General features: G+C 43.1%; 2 protein-coding genes across 23 annotated transcripts in view; one reads left to right on the forward strand and one right to left on the reverse strand.

The window, feature by feature from the left end:
- Gramd1b (GRAM domain containing 1B) overlaps positions 1 to 5,473 on the forward strand; it is a 237,336-nt gene extending 231,863 nt beyond the window's left edge. For 18 of the 20 annotated variants that reach the window (XM_047515673.1, XM_047515686.1, XM_047515677.1 and 15 more), the window contains one exon: positions 1 to 5,473. In XM_047515673.1, the coding sequence (XP_047371629.1) occupies positions 1 to 90 (90 nt within the window). In that variant the 3' untranslated portion in view covers positions 91 to 5,473. The other 2 variants (XM_047515674.1, XM_047515675.1) reach the window with 2 other exon arrangements.
- Positions 5,173 to 19,033, reverse strand: part of Scn3b (sodium voltage-gated channel beta subunit 3) — a 24,724-nt gene continuing 10,863 nt past the window's right edge. For all 3 annotated transcript variants that reach the window (XM_047515698.1, XM_047515696.1, XM_047515697.1), the window contains 4 exons: positions 18,741 to 18,966; positions 15,102 to 15,240; positions 10,566 to 10,646; positions 5,173 to 10,221 (listed from right to left, as the gene is read on the reverse strand). In XM_047515698.1, coding sequence (XP_047371654.1) covers positions 10,583 to 10,646; positions 15,102 to 15,240; positions 18,741 to 18,966 — 429 coding nt within the window. In that variant the 3' untranslated portion in view covers positions 5,173 to 10,221; positions 10,566 to 10,582. The remainder of the gene's footprint in view (positions 10,222 to 10,565; positions 10,647 to 15,101; positions 15,241 to 18,740; positions 18,967 to 19,033) is intronic.

Genomic DNA, 19,033 nt, shown 5'->3' on the forward strand with positions numbered 1-19,033 from the left:
ATGAAGGACTCGCTCATCAATCTTCAGAATGGCATCAGGTCCCGCGACTACACATCTGAAAGTGAAGAGAAGAGGAACCGTTATCATTGACAAGGCAGGAACTGGGGTGGCTGCAAGAGGCCTGTGCAATACATGTACATAGACCCTATAAATATATATATATAAATATATATATATACAGAATATAAATATATATATTATATACAGATTTTAAAAAGAGATAATGCCTACGTACCCGGGAGAAGGAGCGGGACCTCCCGCCCCCTGTGCTGGCCGGAGCAGCGTTTTCCCTCGGTGGAGGGGCCGAGGAGGGCAGGGACCACCTCTCAGCACCGACCTCCCCTGATCCTCCTCCTCCCATCCTCTGATCCTCACCCCTTCCCTTGCTGGCCATTCTTGGCTCTTAGAAGGGAAATGTCGCTGAGCCAAAGTTATGCCTGTGAAGACCCTTGGGGTCTTGAAAGAAGTCTCAAGGGGGCATTGCTTAAGGTGCTTCATCCCCTAATCCCCTTTTGATTTGTTTCCAAAATAAACAAGAATCTGTTCCTCCCTACCCCCACGTTTCCCCAGGTGTTCTCTTAGACACAGAAGCATCAAGGGCAGGAGCCCAATGTAAACTGTCCTGTAGGAGGCCGTTGATGTGGACCATCCTAGGAGCCAGGTGGAGAGGACTGTGAAAAGCTAGCAAGGCTGCATTTGTGGGATTGGGCTTGGGAGCTGCAGGCTCCTGAGCACCTGTGTTCGGAAGAGTTGTCTCCTCAGTCACCCCTGCACCTTGCTCTGACCTGTGTAGGGTGTGGACCCAATAAGGGCTGGGAATTTCTAACTCTCCCACCCTCTTTCTCTCTGGTCTTCACCCAGGCTGGATCTGGGTGAAGTGTCACTTTTTAGTGCCTAAAGTCCTATTGTTTCTCTGTGCCCTAAGAGCACATTGTTTATTAGCCAGGGTGGAACATTTTTTGACCTTGTTAAACCCCTTTTAGTGGTTAGAAACAAGTCGGGTCTGTGGCTCTAATTCTTTCACTTTGAGCTGTGAGTTTGATTTCCTGGATGAAACAGGGTGTCCTAGGCCCTCCAGGGTTTGAGAAGAGAGAACACCCTAGCAACCTATGGATTGCAGGGTCTGCCCTAGAATACTGTGTGAGTAGGGAGCACCAGTAGCCAAGCCACTCAGTGAGTTACAAACATCATTTACTCTTGGTAAAGAACCAACCTTAATCAGTGGAGATGACTGTCTAAGACACTGTGTGTGGAAGAACATCTAGGCCATGAGAGCAAAGGATTTGGCATGGGTGCATTTGCTTGGGTGGGAAAAAGCTCCGTGAAATCTCTGCCCCAAGGAAGCCAGCACAAGCCTGAGATTCTTGGGTTTGGGAGTGGGGTTTCTGGTGGGGGCATGCATGCAAATCCTTCCCTGGTCCCTGGCCCCAGAGAGGTATGAAGTCACTAAGGAGTAGGAAGAAGATGGTAGTTAAGGAGGAGGAGCTAGCTAACACCTTCTGATTGGCCTACCAGGGCCCATGCTTCCCTCTCAACTCATGGGGCCCTCTGGTCCTATATATCATTCTTCATATACTCGCTGCTGTTTCTCCTTATGATGACCAGGGGAGTCCTGCCATCCCTGGGCAGAGAGCATGGAGAACCTTGGTTAAGAATCATAGCCAACTTGGCAAAGAGAGCTATCCAAGCTTGTTCCATCTTCACCGGTGCTTCTTGATGCAAAGGAAGGTTTTATTTGTGATCTATCTCAAACAGAAAGTTAAAGTCTTTTCTTGGAATGACCTGAGCATCTCATTTTAGCAATTTAAAGAATAGTTGTTGACTTTTCCACCTATCCAAGAATAAGGCCTTGGTATTTCACCAAGGGCAGAATCAGAAAGCAGGAGGATACTTTCCCAAGTCATCCTTTGAGGAAAGAGAATGGAAAAGCTCTGGGTGGTCAGCCAGTATTGATATCCCTTCTCTGGAAAAGCAGAGGTGACAAAAATCATCAGTGTAATTGTTGTGAAGGATGCATATGCCCAGATAACAGCTAGTTACCCCTCTGTTCTTGTCCAGGACTTTGAAAGAGAAACATTGGTGAGGGTCAGGGCCCTTGAGCCCTGAGCCAGTAAATGAGGAATTGTGCAGATGGATAGAAATTTCCCCCTTGGTGTAGCCAGAAGCCAACATGATTCCCAGAAACTTTGGCAAGCAGCAATTGTAAATTGCATTATTATGTATTTAAGTTATTTAACCATTAGAGATAAAATGGATACTTTTGGATGACTTGAAAGGGGTTCACTGCTGAGAGTAAAATGATCAAAGCCATTTGACCAGAGAGAGTTTATTGATTTTACTTTACCTCTCAGGACCATTCAAGGGAGGAACAGGGACAAGGGATGAGGTACTTAGGCTGTCCAAAGAGCCCTCCTGTTTTCTGGTGATTTGAACCCATTAGAAAATGTGCACACTAAGAGAATGTCCCATAAGAGTTGGGGATCTATCGTGAACTCTTTGTTCTAATAATTGTTTTCGTTTTTAAATCAGAGGGGAACAACTATTCACTCCCCTGCAAAATCTTTTCCCCCTTAGTCATTAACTAGCAAAAGAGAAGTTAATTTTCCTTGCAGATTAGTCTGGGAGTGAAACAAATACATAAATACTTGGCAATGACTCCTGGTCAGTAGCCTGGTGAGTAGCTGTCTACAAGGGAACATCAAAGCCACCACTACTTGTGTTACTTCTTCCAGTCAGTGATATCTGTATCTATACAGATAAAGATTTTTATTTATTTATTTTTTTGCCTGTTTCTGTTGATGTGAGACTGCTAGAGGGTCACACAGAAGTCTCTCTGAAAGGACTGATGTGCTAAGAGCTTGTCCTCAATTCTAAAGAATTTGCAGTTTCTCACCTGTTGAAGCACAGATACAGGGTCTAAATTTCCACTCCAACTTACAGTGAAGGAATATGCCAGATTGACCTCAGAGAAGCATGTCTGGCAACTCTCTTCCCCTTCCTCTGTACCTCCCTGGGGCAAGGGAACAATATCCAAGGCCAGCAAGATCAACAACTTGACACTCTCAGCAAGAGAACTGTGGCATCTGGCAAGTCACTTCCCACTGCTGAGCTTCAGTACCCTCCTGTAACAGGAGCGGGTAGGGGTAGATTATCCCTAAGGCAGGTTCTAGCTCTTGTTTTGACTTGGAGGTTAGACCAGAGCCTGGAAAGATGGGGCTTTCCCAGACTTGGAAGGTGCTCTGCCAGGAGGGAACAGCCTTCTAGATAGAGCTTCTCTGGTATGTAGTAGGCAGTAGGGTGGTTTGTGGGTTTCCAAGAAACCCAGAGTATTTAAACTTTTGCTTAGGGTCTAGGAGGGCTAGGGAAACCCAGTGGCAGAGAAAGTATCACTCAGTATTAGCCTAAGAGGGTGTTTCTTTTTTGGCCTAGTTTTAGTTTGAGAAGGGACCTTTCTTTGAACCCTCTCTAAGAGGAGGAAGATAATGGTGAGAAGAGCACCATCTTCAACTGAGCCCATCTACCATCTTTGGCACCATGAAGCCTTTCATCTCTATATCCTTCCTCCTCGTAGATAGAGGATACAGTGGAGAAAAGCCATTTCTGGTTCTAAATTTTCTCTTTTGGCACAACCAAATCCATGTTGGAGTTGGTTGAAGTGTGAGGCTTGGCTAAAAACTTGGGTTGTTTTGGGCACTGGCACCAAGAACCTGGGATTGCAAGGAGTAGGGTGGGCCAAGAGACCTGCAGGAAAGCTTTCTCAGAAGTAGATTATTTCCATGTTCTTGTCCCCCACTCCTGCTTAGACTGTACATTGTCTTTGCAAGCAGCATTTCTAGGATCAGATCTTGGAGAAACGAATAGGGGATTTCCGGATTGCTTGTGGTCTCAGAAGGGTCCTTTCTGTGCCATACCATGACACTTTTGTAGCTCTGCAGGGTGTTCAAAGATAGCCTGTTCCCACTAGGGCCCCCAGGAGAAATAGCACTTTTCTCTCTTCTCCCAGGAGGCAGGGCTGTGATCTCCCTCCCTATAACCCTAGACCCCACCTGCCTACTCTAGTAGGAATCTCAAGGACCTTCTTCTGACTCTTTCCCTGCTCCTCCCATCTCTAGGCTGTGGGACAATCATCCCATTTACCCCTTGACATTGACATCCTCGACCCTCATCCCCCAACCTCCAGCAGGCTGGCCCTACTCCCTTCCACCTCTGTCTTCTTCCAGAAGATGCATTTTGAGTCCAAGAGGAGTGTTTTTCTGGAAGGCCATCATTCAACGCCCCTGCTTTCCTGATGTGGAGCAGGAATTTGCACATGGTGTAGAGAGCTCCCCTTCCCACCTCTCTGCCCAGCCTTGTTACCTCACTCCTGCTCCGGCCATGGCTGTGATGGGCCCAGCCAGCTCCCTGTCTTGGTGTTGTGTGTGACAGCTCAGGGGTCTTGTGACTCGAGGTCCTCAGCAGGCCTGGGAGCCCGGATTGGAACCTTGGCTGCTGGTGAGAAGCACCTTGCCTGCCAAGATTTGCTGATGCCAGACGATCTCCCCAACTTAAGAAGGCCTAAAGGACATTGTCATCTCTGCCCCTTGGCCCTCCTTGCTTCTCTCAACACAATAAGACATTGCAGAAGCAAAATGGAGGCCTATGCTCCAGGCAGGACAGCAGGCTCTGCCTGGGGACTTGGCCCTAGGTTTGTGTTCCGTGTGCAGAGATTGCACAGTAAAAGCAACCATTTTTGCCAACAAGAATGTGTGGCTCCCCACATTTCCCTGTCCTGCACTCTAGGGCCAGACCACTCTCTGCATGGACCAGACCATCTTCCCAAACCCATGGTGCTTTTTTCCCCCCACTCAACCTAGACTCCAAGGTGGGGAGGGATGAATCAGAGGCCTTAGGGGCCCCTGGATAATCCTGACATGGGGTAGAGTGGGGTGAGGTAGTGGGAGCAGCCCCCAATACTTGCACTGGGCCATATGTGGGAAGGCTGACTGCATTTGAGTTGTCTGGCCATCTGTATTTGGATCTATAACTGTACTTTGCCTGGCGCTGTGCGCAAGGTCTGAAAACTTACTGCTAGTACCTAGAACCATACAAGGCGACCTAGCCAAATCTTAATGTAAAGTAGCTAGAGCCATGGAAGTACAGTATGAATTAAAAGAAAAAAAAAAGTATTGAATTACAAATAATCAATGGTGTGTGTGTTTATTGCTTGATTCATCAGTTCCCATCATCCCGAATGTTTCTGGTGTTCCCAGCTATGCTCACAGCACATCCCGAAGGTGTGCGTGTGCGCGGGTATGCAGGTTCACGTACAGCCAGCCACCTCCGGGCAGGAAGGCATCCTGATCAAGTGCAGTGGAGAAGTTTTGGAATCACACCCGAGTACAGATTGCAGCATCACTATTTACCAGCAGTGTGGCCCTGGGCTCCAATTGTCACTCCAATCCTCATTGTTTTAAAAGTAAGACATATATTAAAAAGAACACATGAATCTCTTGGTATGGTGGCTGGTATTGTACTAAGATGATTTTTAATCTCCATCAGGACTACCGTAGGAGTGTGGTGGACTGTGAATTCTCACAGTTCCTTTTGGTTCTTTTCCCTTTTCGAGATTTTGGCGTTTTCAGGAAGGTGGCCACTGGGAGGCAGCTTTGCCTTAGCCTCTCTTGCCACAGTGATAGAGAGTTGAGATCCAGTGTCGCCCCTCGCTTCATAACTTCCTCCTGTGCAGTTAGCTCCACCTTTAGGAAACTTGTTTGATGCCGGAAAAGAAGACACGTTTCTCTGGTATTCTTTTGTATTAAGGTAGAAGAGAAAAGGGAAAAGGAAAGGCTAGATCACACGTTGAGCATATGTTTAACTGTCAATGATTAAATGTGTTTTCCCTTCTCTGGGCACATCCAATTGGGTATAGGAGTTGATACAGATGGGGGGTGATAGGTAGAAACCATGTAGAATGGGGTGCTGGGTAGAAGCTATGTAGCAGTTACACACAGTAAGTAGAGCAAAACCAGAGCCAGTGGCTTTTAGAGACACTTTATTGACATTAACAGAGTTTACTGAAAAACACTACAAATAGGCATTAGGTTGTTGAGGGCTAGGATGGTCAGGAGCAACTTTTCTAAAGTTCAGAAAAAGACTAGCTGTGGAAAATCAAGAAAATGCAATATGAAGGTCGTGAAGTGGGAAACAGTCCCGTCTGTGCCAAAACTGTTTTCTAATTGTGTTTGGTGCATTCCACAAACCTACCAGCACATGTCCTTCAGTGACTTCCCTCCACATCACATACACTGCCCATCAGATGCAGCTCTTGCCCAGTGGTGACAGGGTGAAAAAAATAGAGCAATACTGGCTCTGCAGTTTACCTGACTTGTGACAGGTTGAGGCTGACCTGTAACTCAGGCTTGCTTATCTACTGGGACCATTTATAAAATCAGCTGAACTAAACATGAGATATGTATCACTTTAGCTTTCAGAAATTAAGTAAGACTTGGATGATGCTGTTTTCCAAACTTAACTCCATCAGGCCTGTTTAGGTTCAACACAGTGGGAGCTGGAAAATGTGAATGGATAGCAGACTGGTGAGCAAGCACATCAGCCATCTGGATATATTTGCAGTGACTAGGTGAATTCACTAAGTCAGGGTTTTCTCATTTACAAAAAGAACTGAGACAACGGCTTTTTTCCTTGCCTCTCCCCCGCCCCATCATTTCCATGTGAAATGGGAAAGAGGTACAAAAACATATTTGAAATGTGTTGAGCTCTTGCCTCCCCTTTTTCCTGCAATGACACAATCTTACAGGCTTTTCCTTCCCATGTGTAAAATGGGTTCCGAGATTCTAAGATGTATTTTGCCTTTTTTTCCCTGCCTTGAGACAGCGTCTCACTATATTGCCCAGGCTGATCTCAAACACATGAGTTCAAGTGACCCTCCAGCCACAGCTTCCCCAGTAGCTGGGACTACAGGCACACAGTGCTGCACCCAGCTCACATATTGCTTTTTGACATAGTAGTTCTCAGGAGAGGAGGGGACCACATCTCTGCTTCTTAACTGTTCACTACTTTACATATTTCCCAGCATATTCCTGATTTTAAAAATTCTTTTCCTACTAATATTTCCAGTTTGACATCTAAGGAGAAGCCAGAAACTTGGAAGGATGTCTGGATGTGCAATGTTGGGGGATGGAGAAACCAAAAGATAATGCTGTTAAATAGACCATGAAAATGAAGGTTGGGATAGGGATATGTAGGGGTTGGGGCTCTGATACAAAACCTAGATGATGGTAAAGGTCAACAGGGCAAAGTACTCTCAGGACCAATAGAGTAACTATTAAACACTAAGAAAGGGAAAATCAGACCCAGCCTAGGTTGACCTTTAGTGAATTGTGTTATTGAGGATTAGTCATGGGAAATGTCCAGCACCAAGACAACAGATGGGGTTTCTAAAGTGATTATAGCCCTTGAGAACTCTTCAAAGCCCTTTAATAAGCAACAACATACCAGATAAAGCTTCCAGAGCTACACACATTTAGTCTGGATCTTATATAGGTATATGGGAAGAAATGGGGAGGTGGGTGAAGACTACCTAGACTGATGATCACAGTACCTCATAGATTTATAGTCATGATCAAGTCTCCCAGGAAGGAGTTTAATTGGAATTCTGGAGAAATAATGATATACAAACCAACCAGAAGGAGAACTAAGATGGAATTGGATCTCAAAGCACATTTCTAGTATTTAGCAAGAAGCAAAGTAGTAGAGAAGTAGGAGAGTGGGAATAGGGTGGAGAGAAGATGGGGATATATCCAGACAAGCAAGAGAGGCAGAGTTGGATGGGCGTTTAACATAAAGGAAGCAGTCATGGTATATAAATGGGAAGAGAACTGGAAGAGGGGTCAGAAGACCCGGATTCTAGCTCTGTACTGATCAGCAAAGTGACCTGATAATGTAATAAAGCTACTTAATATCAGAGAGCCTCCATTTCTTCATTGGTAACATTGACTATTAATAAACACTCACCTGACTGGAAGAAATGGAGAAGAAATAAAATATATGGAGTGAAAATGATTTTGCATGCCAATCTCACGAAGGTATCAAGAATGAGAAGGGTTGAAAAATTTTTAAAAGGAACAAAGAAGATAACTTGTGAAGAATAAATGATAAGCATCATCTGGTCTCATGAAAAATCAGTTAAAAAACATCTAAGTTATTTTTTTTAAAAAAGGAAAGAAAAAGGCAATCATGCATACCACTTAGTTAAATTTAGATGCATGGTCCATTGGAACCAAGAGGAAAGTGGAGGAGAAGGAGGTGACTTGCTGCTGCTACAAGCTCTGACATCAACCAGAATTGTGACTAGGTAAACCTCCCACTAATTCAGGCCTATTTTCCTAATTATAAATTAAGAAAGACATTCTGTATCATCTCCTTTACTTCAGAAAGATGATCTGGAAAATTACCAATAAGAATGGTCTTGAATTTATTGCAAATGTTTTCTTCAGCAAACCAGACTCTTTAATATATGTTAAGGATGGTGTTTCAAGTATGTCCTCCCAGATGGAAGAGATGATGAGCTTGTCATGTGAAGCCCAAAGCCAGTGGAGAATGATCTTTCAGATCAATATCCCCAGTCTTGAGGGCCATCCCTCTTCTGGAATCCCAGCACTTTTGTCTTCTCATATCACATAAAACCTCCTCTCCCTCTCATCACTAAGTGTGAAGGATATCACATTTAGACACTTGGACCAGTCACTAAATTAAAAAAAAAAATGAGACACTCACAATTTTCCCGCCATTTCTCTGCTCTCTTAAAATTTAGAAAAGACAGGGTTGGTGATATAGATTAGTTGGTGAAGTGCTTGCCTTGCAAGCACAAGGTCCTGAGTTCAAATCCCCAGCACCGCAAAAAAAAAAAAAATTTAGAAAAGACAAAAACCAAAAGAAAAACAAAATACCTAACAGTACAGATTCACAGGTGAGGTATTTGGATGCCACCTCTCCATCTTTCCCCTATCACTTTGTTCATCATCCATCTCAGACTGACATGACATGTATTTTTCTTATTTGAATATTGTGCTCAGTTGCAATTTCCTCCTGGGGATGTTTCAGATTCACACATCTTTACAAAAAATTCTTCTATCTCATGTACTTCTGTCTCCTTCCTTGGCCAGTTTCTAGTTCCCTGAATCTATCGCAGTTAACCTAAGCTGTACCATGCATCTCAAATCTGTGCTTGTGCAAGAGGTATGGCCACAGCCAAGCTCAGTGTCAAAATCTTTTCAAAAACAAAGTTGTTCTTACTGTGGAGTGGAAACTGGGCAACATCCAAAGCTTATCTCTGTATAGTTTGTCCTCTCTAGTCTTTTATTTGGTTGAGCTCTGTGTGAGCCTCAGTTGCCTCTTGTAAAATGAGGACTAATACTGATCCACAGATATTTTGAGAGGAACTTAGAAATTTCAGTCCCACTGCCAAGGTGTGTGCTCCCAAAAAGGGCACACATACATCATTCCAATAAAATCAGGAGTATGTTGTACGGCTCTTAAGAGCCACTTAAATTGCCCTGGGTCCTTCCCAAGACTCTCGTCCTTGGCTTCATGGAAGGATTGGGTGCAATCCAGGCCTTAGAGACCTGGGCGGGGGGCATCTAGTCTTGGAGTACTAAGCTCCAGAAAGCATTTTAGTTCTGTGCTTAAGGATCTTTGTCACTGAAGAACCTAGAGAGGCATGCTTCTCTCTGATGCTCTAGTCAAGTGGGCCACAAACTTGTCAAAACTGACTTCAAAGAGTCCAAGTCCATGATATGCTTAAACCTGAAACAATTGCTTCCTCCTTCCAGTAAGACATCCATTCTCTGGAAGCAATGGAGAATGAGCCAGTTCCAGCCAGTTAGCAAAAGAGGGAAATGCTACCTCCAGCACTTGTATGAAGTCATCTGGAGCACAGGGAGCAATCCAATTGGCCTGGGAGCAGCTGGCTTGAAAGCAAGGATAGGACAAAGTTGAATCCATGTAGAAATGCTGGCTCCTCAGCTCTGGCAAAGTCTCATGTTGTGTATAGTTCTGATGGAGTTAGGAAGTCAGAGGTGAGAGCTCAGAGGTGGGTGGATATATGATGAATGAGTAGAAGGATGGATGCAGGGGGGGAAGCGATGGGGACCACAGGGCACTCTCCTGATGCTGTTGACATCACAGAACCTGGGATATCCAGTCCTTAAGTGTTCAGGCCACCTATCAATGATAAAACAAATCACTCAGAATTTCCAATCCCAGCCCAGTCCAGTCCAGCCCAGGCAAGTCCAAAGACACTTTATTATGCCTTGGTTACCATGGGCCAGGAGTTTGGCCAGGCAACACTCAGGCCAAAGCAATTCACCTTCTGAAGGGCTTGACATCATACAAAGCTTGGTGACTTAGGCATCAACTTAAAGAAGTACACTGAGGGTAGGGATACTAGACAAGATAGAAATTGATGGAAGGGATGAAATTTAAGGTCACTTTAGTTGTGGGTGAAAAAGTCACTATGCAACCTGCCATCTACAAACACCTTCCCCTCCCAAGTCCCAGTACCTCACCTCAAGTCAGGCCCTTCCTATTCCTCCACGGGTACTGCAGAGTTCTCCTTGTTCTCTGAAGGGATGGCAAGGTAGTCAGACCTACAGAGGAAGGGGAGGCGGAAGAGGACCAGTGGGAGAACTCATGAGACAAGGAAGGAGCAGGCACAGGTAAGGCTGTCTTCAGGACAGCTCTGCATTTCCTTCTGGTGGTATTTCCAACAAAACTAGAATGACCCTTTCAGCAGATTAGAATAATCCTGTCCTGTATTTATATATGAACACACCTGCCAGCTGTGTCTGAGTCTTCTGTGTATCCACACTTCTTCAGGACTTACTATTGTATTGATAGACAAGAATACTGGCCAAACTGAATGGAAATGAAATTATATTTTCTAGTTGCTTTAATTTTCATTTTCCTGATTACAGGTGAAGTTGAGCATTTCTTCACGTTTATAGGCTGAGTTTCTCCTTCAATAATTTGTTCTTTTGCTCTTTCAAGTGTTTCTTCTGACGTGTTTTTTTCTCCTTGATTTTTCTTTGACAGTTTCATGTCTTGAAAATGTCCCTCAGTCTATTGTCTCTACATTTTTATATGGATTTTTGGAATGAACAATTGATTTTTACATATGAGATAATGAAAGATGATCATTTTTCCTTCACTGATTTGTATCTTTTGTATTTTATTTACAAAAGTCTATTCCAGTTAATTTTGACATTCTCTTATATTCCTTTAATAGAATTTTCAAGTTTTACATCTTTGTCTGTAAATTTACTCAGTGTATTTTTGTTTAGCATAAGAAATGAGGAATTTTATTTCATTTTTCCTACCTGGACAAGGAATTCTCTCTCCACCACTTACTGGACAGTTCTTTCTTCCCTAAGTGATTGTAATGCCATCACTTTTATGTATTTATTTTTTAATACATTCATTAACTTCATGGGAACTTTCTGTTTTGTTCTGTTTGCCCATTTTATATATATGCCAGTATCACAAATTCTTGACTCTGATACTGCTATAAGCAATCTTCATCTCTGACAAGGCAAATTCTATTAGCTACCTCTCCTAAACCTAATTGTTCTTTCTTTGAATTGTCTTAGAACAGAGGTCTACAGACTATGGTTCACAGGCTAAAAATGCTGTTACTTGTTTAAAGTGTTGCAGACAAACTAGAAAAACAAAGAACAGTGGGTGACAGAGACCCTACGTAGTTGTGCAAAACTTAAAATATTTACTACCTGACTGTCCTTTGGTTTAGACTATTTTTGGCCCTTTGACCTTTTGTGTGACCCTAAAAGATCAGTTTATGAAGTTCCTTGAAAAATTCAATGGAGTTTTTGATAGGCATTTCATTGAAATTGAAGATTAATTTGGAAGGGAATAGTTTAGAATAGTGAGGATTTATTCTCCATCTCTTTGCTTTTTTTTTTGGTGTCTTTCAGTAAAGTTTTATAATTTTCTTCTTAAAGGTCTTGCATATTCTTTTTGGATTTATTTCCAGGTATTGGATAATATTTGTTGCTATTATAATTAAATGTTTTTAAATGTTTTAAGTTTTTAAAGGTGCTCCTAAATTAGTTGCTGGGATATATGTGATTTTTATATAGTTATGGGTTTTTCTACAACAGGGACATGTTCTGAGAAATATATTGTTAGATGATTTCATCTTCATTGAACATCATAGAGTGTAATTATATAAATCAAGAAGGCAGAGACATCACCGGTTGATAAAATTTATGGGGCTACCACCACAGCATATGCAGTCTGTCACTGACTGAAATGTTATGTGGCACATGCCTGCATTTAGACTTGTATCAGAAACTTGATGGAATGTTCTTACTAGTTCTAATTTCTTGCTCATAGATTCTCTTGGATATTCTATGCAGATAATTATATAATGGATATGAACAATGATAACTAGTTTCTTCCTTTCCAAATTTTACCCCTTTTTGTTCTTTGTATTATTTAGCATACTGCCTAGGAACTCCAATTCAATATTGAATAGAAGACAGGAGAGACGGTATCCTTGACATGTTCTAATATTACAGGTTTCTTCCAAAGTTTCTTATTTTTTTTAATTATTCTTTTCCAAAGTTTCAAAAGACAGATGATACCTGCTATAGTATATCTTAGTGGCTGCTATTTACCAGTTTAAAGGAAGTTGGTGTTCAGACATAGATTGAATTAATTTTATCCTGCTCAGGATCTATAGATGTTCCTTGACTTATAATGGGATTATGTCCCAATAAATTCACCATAAGCTGAAAATATCCTAAGTAGAAAATACCTTTAACATATCTAAGCAACCAAACATCATAGCTGGGGGCAATGTAGAACGGTGTAGAGAGATCTCACAGCTGACTGGAAGCTGAGGCTAGCCGTTGCCACCCAGCAACATGATAGAGCGTACTATATTGATAGACTGAGAAAAAAATTGAAATTCAAAATTTCAAGTAGTTTCAACTGGATGTTCATTGCTTTCACATGATCATAAAGTCAAAAGTCAAAAAGTTGAGTCATTGTAGGTAGGATCCCAGCTGCCTTATTTGTCTTGCATATGAAGAGGCACCTTCTCTCACCCACTTTCTGATACAGATATTGTTTCTTCTGCATGCTCTGTTCTATTCTTATCAAGCACCTCATTTTTTCCTTTCATGTTACTTTGTCACATTTCCTATTTTTCTATGGCTATGATTTATTCTGTGTAAGTCTCTCATGTTTGTCTTCTGGTTACCTGTTTCCAATCTTCTATTGAACCAATCCATTGGCTTATTTTATGATTACATTCTTCATTTTTAGAATTTTTTTCTGCCTGTTCTTTTTCCTTAATAACTTACCCTACTTTTATGTTCCTTTTTCATTGCTTTAACTGTTTTAAACAAGCTTATTTTCTATACTATATCAGGTCCTTCTTCTCTGAAACTCCTAAGACTTAATCCTAACCTTACATTACTTCTCTCATTCATCTGGATTGTTTTCTTTCTTACTGGGAATTGAACCTGGGGCACTCTACCACTAAGCTACCTCCCCAGCCCTTTTTATTTTTTATTTGAGGCAGGATCTCACTAAGTTGTCTAGGCTGGCCTCTAACTCACGATCCTCCTACCTCAGCCTCCTGAGTTGCTGGGATTGCAGGAATATGCCACCACACCACAAGGTCTATTTTCCACAGTGACTTTTCATTTTGGATTGGATTGTGAAATCCCTTTCCTCAGTAATTAGTATAGAGAATCCTACTAGTCCTTGGTGGAGAGAGGGACCCTTCAGAATGGTTTTCCATTTGTTTCTATAGGATACTCCCAGTTATTACTGGCCAAAGGCTAGTTTTTAACTGAATTTCTTAGCTTGGAGTTTCCTTGATCATATGATTAATATCAATTTAAGTCCCACATTTTGTGGGAACAGACTATGGTTACTAATGCTCGAGAATCGTTTCTTTTTCTACTTGAAGTCAGGATAACATGGACAGGTTTCCCTGACATTTCTTGGGGCTGGTGGACTGGTTATTTTCTGGTCTACCCTTTGTGTGAGTGGTGACCCTCTGAGGATTCTGGCTGTGCTGGGGATCTTAGTTCCAACTCTGTTTCTTTTGTGGGTCCAAAGGTAGACACTTCCTATCCAAGCACTCAAATCTAAGTACTCAAATCCAAGTAACTGAGTCACCAGGAATTACAACCTTCCTTCTTTCTATCCTCATATAATCTGTGGTAATTCTTATTTCCCCAGGATCACAGATACCATGCAAAATGAGGTTTTCCTGATCAAATATTTCCAGGTGACAGTAGTCTAGGCTTTATAGATTATTGCCTCAGCAGTGTTGCTAGAAATCTGTGAGTTGGTTTTTGTTCATATTTTCCTATCTTTCCTCTCCCCAAATAACCGTCATGGTCTCTTAGACCCTTTGCTTTTACAGACCCCAACATTTCTCACATGTGCTCTCTCGAGTGACTAGGGTTGTGGCAAAACTGGCAAAAGTACAGGCTGGACATCGTAAGATTAGAGACCCTACTCTGGGTATTCGATCATGGCCAGGCTCTAGGGGAATGAACACAACTGCTTGGAGCTCCTTAGCTGAGACAGGGCAGAGCCTGGGTGGGCTCATGAGCTCCATGGTATAGAGCAAACAGCTGACCATGATGGAAAAAGAACATGTACATCAGAAACAGAGAGACCTGGGTGTGAACCCCAGTCTCCACACTCACCGTGTGTTCAGGCTGGGCAAGCCATTGAACCACCATGAGCCTGCTTCAGCATTTATAAAATCACTATAACATAATAATGCTAATTTTATGGGTTTGTAATCTTTGCCTCAGTGGTTAAGTGTGCAGGCCAAGAGTCAGCAGGCCTGAAATTGGAGCTTGCTTTGTCTCTTATAGTGGCCTTTGGTGAACTCTGTACTTTCATCTGTAAAATGGGTCCAAAAATGTTTTCTACTTCACAGGTTTTTATGAGGAGAAAGGTGAAGGATGTGTATACATTGCTTACCACCTCACTTATAAGAGCAGACATTCAGAAGGAGCTAGTTATCCTTATTACTTTAGCATCTTTAGACTTACGCATTTTCTTGGGCTGCCTCTTCAGCCTTTGAGACCTTTCTATAGCAATATATCATCTCGATGAGCAACCACAAGGTGAGAAAGACCAGTAGGATGTACATCATTATTTCTGAGACCACAGAGGTGAAGTCCTCCCCAGCTGCAAGAGAGAGAATGAGGTTCAGAATGTGTGTGTCCCACAGACCCAGAGCTTTCTCTGGGGTTATAGATATAGGAAGTCTATTTTAAAGTATGACTTAAATAAGCACTGAGTCGAAAGGAATGTAGGAACATGTTCTTTCTGACTCAAGAAGATATCAGAGGAACTTCATATTCTCTGACTGCCAGTTTTCTCACTGATTTTCATTGGCTGTTCTGGAGATACGGATGAGGGAGAGTGATGGATGGAAGAAGTAGCAGAACAGCAGAAGGAAACCTGGACTCAGAATTGTATATACACATACATACATATACACAAACATATAAACATATTAAATATGTGTATATATATACATATATATGTAAAAATACATGTGTGTATAATGTGTATGTATGTACATGTGTGTGTATAAACACACACATGCATAAGAGATAGAGAAAGGGAAGGAAAGAGGGAGAGAGTTGGGTTCCAATTGTACTACTTACTGATTTGTAAATAGTTATTTCCTGTATTGGAGTCTTACTTTCTTACTTTGTAGAATGGGATAATAATTCACACCAGTCAGGGTGGCTATGAATGTTACATTACCTAGTATATTTAAGAATATCTTGCGTGGGCTGAGGGTGGAGCTCAGTGGTACAGTGCTTGCCTAGCATGGGCAAGGTCCTGGGTTCAGTTCCCAGCACCACACACACAAATCTCATGAAATGCAAAAATCAACACCAATGTAAGGCACATGCTGTCTTTGAGCAGCAGGTGGTGGAGGTGGTATCCCCAGGGCCAAATCACCTCCACAAATTGAAATACTCAATAAGTTTTTGTTGAATGAATATAAACAAATATTGATCTTTGTTCCATGATCAATAAAAATGACAATTAAAACATGATACATAGCTGGACGTGGTAGTGCACGCCTGTTGGGAGGCTGAGGCAGGAGGTTGAGAGTTCAAAACCAGTCTCAGCAAAAGCGAGGCACTAAGCAACTCAGTGAGACCCTGTCTCTAAATAAAATACAAAATAGGGCTGGGGATGTGGCTCAGGGGTCGAGTGCTCCTGAGTTCAATCCCTGGTACTCCCCCTGCCCCAAATCATGATACATGGCAAATATTCTGATATAAAGGAAGGAATTAAATTCAGTTTGTAGTTATCCACAGGGTCCAAATCATCCCTAAGGCTCTGTTTAAAAAAAAAAAAGCAATGACCTTTAGCCATGAGCTTCATGTCAGAGAAGGTGAAGCTGGAGGTTACAGATGCAGCTTAAGGCATGGGAAGGCCACGCCCCTCAAGTGTCTTTTAGGCTGGCTACTGCCTGATACTTCTGATGTTTAGCTTATAGCATGATATTTCCACTTAAATGCCCAGAAGATATGTTCAGTCACCTCTAGGTGAAGAGACTTCATATTTATGTCTTAATTTATGTCTTAGAGACAGGAAGAGCCTCAACCAGGAAAAATTCATTGTGAACAAACAGAACCAGACATTCTCTGGGACAGGAATGGAAGAAATGCCATGTCACAGTGTCACGGTGGAGGGTGCACCTATGAGTAATGTGAGGGCAGTGAGTAGCTGGTGTGGACAGATGCCAAAGGGTCACAGAGGCACAAAGAAGGAAGAAGAAAAGTGACAGCGGATGGGGATGGTGGTGGAAGGAAAAGGTGCTGTGGCTTAGCTTAATAAGCAAAAGATCTGGATTCTGGTCCTGCTTCTAATGCTAATTTGCTCATGTCCCTAAGCAAGCCCCTCCCTCAGTCTTTTGGAGCTCTGTTCTCTCAGGCACAAAATGAGGGGCCCCAGCACTGCACCCTCCAAGTACCTTAGGGGAGTCATTTCAACTTACATATCATTACCCCAAACCTACTGAACTCATTTCCGCAAAGGTGGAATGGAGGTGCAGACATCTGGAGAAAGCCTTGCTGGATTAATCTCTAAGCTTCTTTCCAGTCCTACCATCTGCAAGGCTCTGTGGCTCAGATAACAAACTTATTTTTCCTTCTTACCTGAGGCTTGCTGTGGTGCCCGACAGACGGACTAGCACAGGTTTGTCACAAATTTCCATCAGATGTGCCCCCAGTTGTCTCTGGAGGCAAAAGCCTGAAGTCTCAGAGAGCAGGAGGTGGAGACAGGAACCTTCCTAGGATCTGGCATGCACCAGCCAGCAGTTCCCGATGGTGAACAGGAGGGGGCGCCTGCCAGGCGCCCTTCCCCAGGGAGAAAAAAGTGTAAACAGGAGGATAATGGAACTTTTGAACAGATGCATACCTCAGAGAGCTTCCCAGTCTTCCCCTGCGTTTCACACAGAGGAGACAGGCTCAGAGAGGGGAAGTGACTCATCACATCACAATTCAGGTAGCCTGAGTGTTCTGCACTTTTAGAAATGATCTACCTTCTGCTTTAGTTTCAGCATCTCATCCTCTGTGGTTCACCCTCAACCCTGCACAATCTTCACTTACTATTTTGATCACAGTAATGTTATTTGAAAAGATGAACTAGTAGCCTGGAAGCTAGGATCCCTGGATCCCTTTTCTAGGAAGAGTACTATCTTTTTAGCCTGATCTCATCTTTCATGCCAGCACATCAGGGCCTGTTCATCATCCTGCATCTCAGGGCAGAGACAATGCCAGCAACAGACTGGAAACAGACTTCCTGAGAAAGCCTTCTGACATGTGAAGAGGCATTTGCAAAGAGCTAGGAGCTGCAGTTCTCTGAGTCCATACGGCAGCACTAAAGCACAGTGTGAGTCCCCTCCAAGTCCTCCCTCCAGATTCTGGGCTTGCAATGCAAGAAAAACATCAGAATTAGTTTGCTGAGAGGACTTCCCACTCACTAACAAGGAATCAGCTGAAAGATCTGAAGACTTTAAAGAGAGCTATCAACTTGTCCCCTTCTCCCAGCTGAAGATGGATTTATGCAAAGATGCCATAACTGAGGAAGGAGTTGCATGTGTGATTATTGTGGAGACAAAGACAAAAAGCTTGTCAAATTTTGGCTCCGACAGTGGTTCTCAAAGTGGGGTTCCCAGCAGCATCAAACTCCTCTGGCAATTGGTTAAACCATGCAAATTCTACCAAGTCAAAAAATCTGTGTTCTATAAAAGCCTGCAGATTCTCAGGCTTGCTGAATGTTGAGATACACTGGCATGGAGGTATATATTGCTTATAGACAGGAGAGGACTTCTAGATAATATAAGATTTTTTTGTACCCACTGAATCAGGGATTCAGCACAGGTCAGAGAAAAAGGCATCACTAAATCGTGGCTCTAGGCTTTGTAGAGGCTGTCATTTTTTTCTCTAGGGGACCAGGAAGAGGTCATTTTACTGTCATCTCCAAGCCTTCCTGCTTTGAGGAAAGGCACAGAAAGGCAAGCTGGTTGAGTGTTTGCAGAAAGCTGGCTGCTCAAGGAAGATGGGTACAAATATATGGGTTTTGGCTCTCCAGTCTCTCATCCTCCTCCCCCAACACAAAGAGTAGGATGCCCCAGAGACCCCGTGCCTCAGTCTCACCTTCCTCAGTGACTCGGAGGGGAATCAGCCGTGTGGTCTTCACAAAGGGTCGATGGGCCTCAAACTCAAACTCTCGAGACACATTGCAGGTGTAGAGGCCAGAGTCATTCAGAGTGACGTTGAGCACAGTGATGGACACATCTTGCAGGTCCTTGCTCCCGTTCCACTGCAGGCGCCCCTGGAAGGGGCTCTCCACCTCCTGGTGGCCATTGCGATACTCGTAGATCTGCAGATAGAGGAGCAGAAGCAGGTAGAGCCAGGAAGGAAGGTAGAGCAGGACAGCCAAGATGGAA

This window comes from Sciurus carolinensis, chromosome 11 (genome assembly GCF_902686445.1).
Source record: "Sciurus carolinensis chromosome 11, mSciCar1.2, whole genome shotgun sequence".
Classification (NCBI taxonomy): Eukaryota; Metazoa; Chordata; class Mammalia; order Rodentia; family Sciuridae; genus Sciurus; species Sciurus carolinensis.